This window comes from Pelodiscus sinensis, chromosome 18 (genome assembly GCF_052426305.1).
Source record: "Pelodiscus sinensis isolate ZL-2025 chromosome 18, ASM5242630v1, whole genome shotgun sequence".
Classification (NCBI taxonomy): domain Eukaryota; kingdom Metazoa; phylum Chordata; order Testudines; family Trionychidae; genus Pelodiscus; species Pelodiscus sinensis.
In genome coordinates, this window is record NC_143069.1 from 34,744,821 (window position 1) to 34,751,396 (window position 6,576).

General features: G+C 70.9%; 1 protein-coding gene across 2 annotated transcripts; it reads right to left on the minus strand.

The window, feature by feature from the left end:
• Nucleotides 1–452: 452 nt before the first annotated feature.
• On the minus strand, nucleotides 453–4,549 carry PIM2 (Pim-2 proto-oncogene, serine/threonine kinase). 2 transcript variants are annotated; one of them, XM_075918469.2, is made up of 6 exons: nucleotides 4,244–4,549; nucleotides 3,894–4,000; nucleotides 3,378–3,428; nucleotides 2,370–2,742; nucleotides 1,724–1,900; nucleotides 453–1,239 (listed from the first exon to the last, which is right to left on the minus strand). In XM_075918469.2, exons 1-6 carry the CDS (start codon nucleotides 4,281–4,283, stop codon nucleotides 1,106–1,108), a joined length of 882 nt encoding a protein of 293 aa, XP_075774584.1. In that variant the 5' UTR covers nucleotides 4,284–4,549; the 3' UTR covers nucleotides 453–1,105. The 2 variants fall into 2 exon arrangements, with proteins under 2 accessions (XP_075774584.1, XP_075774583.1); XM_075918468.2 differs by having other exon boundaries at nucleotides 465–1,275; nucleotides 4,244–4,542.
• Nucleotides 4,550–6,576: the final 2,027 nt, after the last annotated feature.

The following is a 6,576-nucleotide window of genomic DNA, read 5'->3' on the forward strand; positions in this document are numbered from 1 at the left end:
CCCATATCCTCATTTCCTGCCCCCCCCGTGCCCCTCTTCCCATCCCTAAGTCCTCAGTGCTGCCCCACTTCCTGCCCCACCCCTGCCACCTCCTACACTGCCCCACTCCTTGCCAGCCATCCCCCATGCCTCCACCAGTGCCCCATAGCCAGCCACTGCCCTACTCCCCACCCTCCTAGCCAGCCAGCCCCACCACTGCCCCAGTCCCCCAATCTTCACCCCTGACCCACTTCCTGCCTCCACCCCAGCCACCCCCTACACTGCTCCACTCCCAGCCAGCCAGCTAGCCCCACAGCGAGCCACTGGCCTACTCCCCACCCTCTGAGCCAGCCCCCACCACTGCCCCACTCCCCAGCCCCTCAATCTTCACCCCTGCCCCACTTTCTGCCTCCACCCCCTACACTGCCCCACTCCCTGCCAGCCTCCACCACTGCCCCACACCCAGCCACTGCCCCCCTCTCCACCCTCCCAGCCGGCCCCCACCTCTGCCCTGGTGCTGAGTGGGAGCCAGCGCCCAAGGGACATGCCCCCGCCCCCACGAGCTCTGCTGCCCAGCTGGGAGGGGAAGTCGGGCGCGGCCCAGCAGCAGGCGGCGCAGGGAAGGCGGGTCCACGGGGACTGACGTGGGTGACAGCTGCTAAGTGTGCGTGTGTCACCGCTGGATCCGGGCGCGAGGTCCTTGAGGTGCCAGGATTTCCGGAGCCAGGACAAAGCCTGTTTTATTGAAATCGATTTTTCCGCCTCCCAATTCTGTACAGAATTGGTGTGAGTCAGGCGACCGCCGGGGTCCCCCGCTCTCAGCCCAGCGAGCCCCGCCTTGGGGGGAGCATGGGGGGCTGGCGATGGGGGGTAGAACCCCCCACCCCCGCCCTATGGGCCGGCCCAGAGCGGAGCGGCAATACACAAGTATTTACACGTCCAGAGACGGCTGATCCTCCAGAGGGACCAGAATCCAGCCCTCTCGCGGTGGGGGAGGCTCGGGGGTTCTCGCCCCAGCCCCAGACGCCTGTAAAACCAGGCGAACGCTGCTCTCGGCTGGGCCCAGCTGCCTGAGGGTGACGGGCTCCCCACAGGGGCGTCCCCGGCCGGGCTCAAGCCAAGTCTTTCAGCAGCTGCTGTTTCCAGCGGTGCCACGGGGGGGCGCTGGGCTCCGCGCGTCGCCCTCCGGCTGGTACAGGGGGTCCGGCTGCAGCCAGGGGTGCTGGAGAAGCTGCTCCAGGCTGGGCCGGTCTGCGGGCTCTGGGGAGAGGCACCAGCGGATCACGTCCTGGCAGCCTGCGGGGGCAGGGGGACAATAACGTTGGAATTGGGGGGGGGGGGCCGTGTGCGGACGCAGTTCCCCGCAGGGCCAGCAGAGGGGGCACAACTGGGCAAAGTGGGGGGGGGGCCGCGCCCCCGGGGCCCAGCGAGGGGCAGAAAGAGCAATACCCCAGCGGGGAGGAGCGAGGGGCACAGTGGCCTGGCGGGGGAGGGGACACGGGGCACATTGGCGCAACGGGGAGGGCGCAGCGGCCCGGCGGGGGGGGGAGACTCCAGCAGGGGAGGGGCCTGGCCCAATGGGGGGGGCCCAGCGAGGCAGGACTCCAGCAGGGGCGGGGCCCAGCGGGGGCGGGGCCTGGCCCAATGGGGGGGGTCCAGCGGGGGCAGGACTCCAGCAGGGGCGGGGCCTGGCCCAATGGGGGGCGGGGCCCAGGGGGGCGGGACGCCAGCAGGGGGCGCTCACCCTCAGACAGGGTGTCCGGGAAGCTGGGCTGGGCAGCCAGGATCTCCTCGTCCCGCTGGAAGGGCACGTCCCCGCAGGCCATGTCGTGCAGCAGGATGCCGAGGGACCAGACGGCGGCCGGCAGCGCGTGGTACTGCTGGGCGCCGACCCACTCCGGCGGGCTGTACACACGGGTGCCTGGGGGGCAGGCAACGGTCAGCGCTGCTGCTCCGGGCCCCCAGCCTGCCCCGCTGTAACCACTCGCCCCCACTGCCCTCCCAGAGCGGGGAGACCCCAGCCCCCACCCTGCTCTAACCACTCGCCCCCACTGCCCTCCCAGAGCGGGGAGAGGACCCAGCCCCCACCCTGCTCTAACCACTCGCCCCCACTGCCCTCCCAGAGCGGGGAGAGGACCCAGCCCCCACCCTGCTCTAACCACTCGCCCCCACTGCCCTCCCAGAGCGGGGAGAGGACCCAGCCCCCACCCTGCTCTAACCACTCGCCCCCACTGCCCTCCCAGAGCGGGGAGAGGACCCAGCCCCCACCCTGCTCTAACCACTCGCCCCCACTGCCCTCCCAGAGCGGGGAGAGGACCCAGCCCCCACCCTGCTCTAACCACTCGCCCCCACTGCCCTCCCAGAGCGGGACGAGGCCCCGGGCCCCTCACCGTCGAACTCCGTGCAGGCCGAGTCCCGCAGGAGGGCGCTGGAGCCGAAGTCGATGAGCTTGAGGCGGCCGCTGCGCAGCTCCACCAAGATGTTCTCGTCCTTGAGGTCCCGGTGGGCCACCCCGCGGGCGTGGCAGTGCCCCACGGCCTCCAGCACCTGGCGGAAGAAGTACCGGCACTGCCCCTCGGCCAGGGGGCCCCGCTCCGTCACGTAGTCAAAGAGATCCTGGCACGGCTCCGGCCGCTCCAGCACCAGCAGGAAGCCCTCGGGGGCCTCGTACCAGTCCAGGAGGCGGATCACGCCCTGGTGCCCACCCCCGGCGCCGACCCGCTTCATCAGCGTCACCTCCTGGGGCACCCGCAGGCCGCTGGGCTGTGGGGAGACAACGCAGGGGGGTGGGCAAAGAGAACCCAGCCCCTCCCTCTGCTCTAACCACCAGGCCCCGCTCCCTCCCCAAGCTGGGGACAGAAGCCAGGCGTCCTGGCTGCCAGTCCCCTCTACTCTAACCACCAGGCCCCGCTGCCCTGCCAGAGCTGGGGGAGAACCCAGGAGTCCCGGTGCCCTACTCTAACCACTAGCCCCCATTGCCCCCTCCCGGAAACCGGGGTGTGAACCCAGCGGCCTGGCAGTCAGGGCCCCATGCTGCAGGGGGCAGTAGAGGTTGCAGCTATTTCTCTGGTAAACCACCTTCAGCTCATAGACACGCCTCCTTTCCTTGGAGCCAATGGGGAAGGAGGAGACTGGTTTAATTTGCATACCCGGGTCCCAAGGACCAAAGCGCCCTTCTGAGGACCTGGGGGGCGGATTTTGCTTCTCTCTGCCCCTCAATAAGCGCCCCAGGCCCCCCAGGACGGACTCGGACGCCTCGTGTGCCACGGGGGGGGAACTTCCCGAGGGGGAAACACCGACCCGTTGAGAGCACCCCAACCTAAGGAGCACCGGCTGCTCAACTAAGGCCCCCTCCCCCACGGCCACACGCTCCTCGCCCCCTGCCCTGGGAAACCTACCAGCTTGGCCCAGCGGACCACCTTGTGCTTGGCCACGTGTTTGATGGCGACCTGCAAAGAGGGACACGGATCAGGCCCTGCTCCATCCCCCCACCCCCGTCAGTCCCTGCCCCCCTGGAGGGGACAGACCCCGCCCCATTCCGCCCCCCGTCAATCCCTGCCCCCCTGGAGGAGACAAACCCCGCCCCATTCTGCCCCCCGTCAATCCCTGCCCCCCTGAAGGGGACAGACCCCGCCCCATTCCGCCCCCCTGGAGGGGACAGATTCCGCCCCCCGTCAATCCCTGCCCCCCTGAAGGGGACAGACCCCGCCCCATTCCGCCCCCCGTCAATCCCTGCCCCCCTGGAGGGGACAGACCCCGCCCCATTCCACCCCCCCATCAGACCCTGCCCCCCCTGCAGAGGACAGCCCCTGCCCCATTCCCCCCCCAGCCAGCCCCTGGGCCTGGTGGAGCCCCCCCCAGGGGACAGCCCTGCCCCATCCCCCCCGGGGAGAGCCCCTGCCCCGGGATCTCACCTGCAGCCCGTCCGCTGCCCGGCGCCCCGCATAGACGGTCCCGAAGCCGCCTTTCCCCAGCAGCCGCCCCCTCTGATACGCGGCGTCGAAGGCGTCTTTGTCCTTCCCTGGGGCAGGGGACAGAGTCACCCCGGGCCCCGGCTGCAGCCCCCCCGGCCCGCCCCGAGTCAGGCCGGGGCCCGGGACTCCTGCTGCCCCGGCCGCAGCCAGACGGGGGCGCGTTCGCGTGGTGCCCAGTCTCCGCCACGGGGCACAACAAAATTCATTCCGCACACGGGCGGGAAGGTCGGTCCCGGCGCCCGGGAGGGAGGGGGGTCCGGGGGGTGCCCGCGGGCCGGGCCGGCTCTCACCTCCGGGGCCGTGGCGCCCCTCCATGCCCTTGGGCAGCATCTGCCCCTCACCGCAGCCTCGGGCCGCCGCCGCCGCCCCGAGAGTAGCTCAAGCCGGACTCCCGCCACGCTGGTGCTGCCTCGCTCCGCTACCCGCCGCCAGCCAACCAGCGGCAGCCTCGTTTGCTTAGCCCCGCCCCGGGGGTGGGGCTGCAATATGCAAATGAGTTCAGGAAGCGGTGGGGGGCAGGCGAGGTGAATTTCCAGGAATCGGAGGGGGCGGGAGAACTCGGTCACGGAGAAACCATTTCCCCCCCCTCCCCCCCGCACCTTTGTCACCCTCGGTGGGGCCCGCTGCGCCCAGGCACCTGCCCCCCCCCCGCTCTAACCACTAGACCCTGCTCCCCTCCCAGAGCTGGGGGAGGATCCAGGAATCCTAGCTCCCAGCCCCCCTCCCCCTAGGATCTACCCCATAGACCCCACTCCCCTCCCAGAGCTGGGGAGAGCCCACCCCCCAGGATCTACCCCATAGACCCCACTCCCCTCCCAGAGCTGGGGAGAGCCCACCCCCAGGATCTACCCCATAGACCCCACTGCCCTCCCAGAGCTGGGGAGAGCACCCCCTCCAGGATCTACCCCATAGACCCCACTGCCCTCCCAGAGCTGGGGAGAGCCCACCCCCAGGATCTACCCCATAGACCCCACTGCCCTCCCAGAGCTGGGGAGAGCACCCCCTCCAGGATCTACCCCATAGACCCCACTGCCCTCCCAGAGCTGGGGAGAGCCCCCCCCCCAGGATCTACCCCATAGACCCCACTGCCCTCCCAGGGCTGGGGAGAGCCCCCCCAGGATCTACCCCATAGACCCCACTGCCCTCCTAGAGCTGGGGAGAGCCCCCCGCAGGATCTTCCCCATAGACCCCACTGCCCTCCTAGAGCTGGGGAGAGCCCCCCCAGGATCTACCCCATAGACCCCACTGCCCTCCTAGAGCTGGGGAGAGCCCCCCCCAGGATCTACCCCATAGACCCCACTGCCCTCCCAGAGCTGGGGAGAGCCCCCCGCAGGATCTACCCCATAGACCCCACTGCCCTCCCAGAGCTGGGGAGAACCCCCCCAGGATCTACCCCATAGACCCCACTGCCCTCCCAGAGCTGGGGAGAACCCCCCCAGGATCTACCCCATAGACCCCACTGCCCTCTTTGAGCTGGGGAGAGCCCCCCCCCAGGATCTACCCCATAGACCCCACTGCCCTCTTTGAGCTGGGGAGAGCCCCCCCCAGGATCTACCCCATAGACCCCACTGCCCTCCCAGAGCTGGGGAGAGTCCCCCCAGGATCTACCCCATAGACCCCACTGCCCTCCTTGAGCTGGGGAGAGCCCCCCCCAGGATCTACCCCATAGACCCCACTGCCCTCCTTGAGCTGGGGAGAGCCCCCCCAGGATCTACCCCATAGACCCCACTGCCCTCCCAGAGCTGGGGGAGAATCCAGGAGTTCTGGCTGCCGGGGCGCTGTGCTGGTCCTTCCACTGTCCAGCTCCTAAAGCCCAGAGCAGAGCTGCCCCCAGGCCCTGGCCACTACGCTGGTCACACGCGGCGGCAGGAGAAGCCCTGGAGGGCGAGCCGGGGCAACTGCCCCCCTCCCCCCGGGCTGCCCTGCGGGTGTGCAGGGCAAAACCCCAGCTCCTCTTCGCGTGCCCGGCCTCCAGGGGCAGGAGGGAGTCAGGGCCCCTCCCCCCAGCCCTGCCGGCACCCCCCACTCCGCCTGCCGCCCCTCCCCCCAGCCCTGCCGGCACCCCCCACTCTGCCCGCCGCCCCTCCCCCCAGCCCTGCCGGCACCCCCCACTCCGCCCGCCGCCCCTCCCCCCAGCCCTGCCGGCACCCCCCACTCTGCCCGCCGCCCCTCCCCCCAGCCCTGCCGGCACCCCCCACTCCGCCCGCCGCCCCTCCCCCCAGCCCTGCCGGCACCCCCCACTCTGCCCGCCGCCCCTCCCCCCAGCCCTGCCGGCACCCCCCACTCTGCCCGCCGCCCCTCCCCCCAGCCCTGCCGGCACCCCCCACTCTGCCTGCTGCCCCTCCCCCCAGCCCTGCCGGCACCCCCCACTCCGCCCGCACCCCTACTGTAACATGCTGGCGGCTGGCCGGGCCTAGGGCGCAGCAGGGTGGCTGGGTTCTGTCCCAGCTCCGGGTGGGCGTGGGGCAGCCAGTGGAGGGGGCAGGAACTGGGCCCCTTGAGGACAAAGAAACCCACCAGTCGGCCGCCCCCCCCAGGTCCTACCAAAGCACACCCAGGGCCAGGGGGCAGAAGGCCCGGGGAGGTGTGAGCGGCCATGGGGAGCTGGGGGTCCAGCACCTCG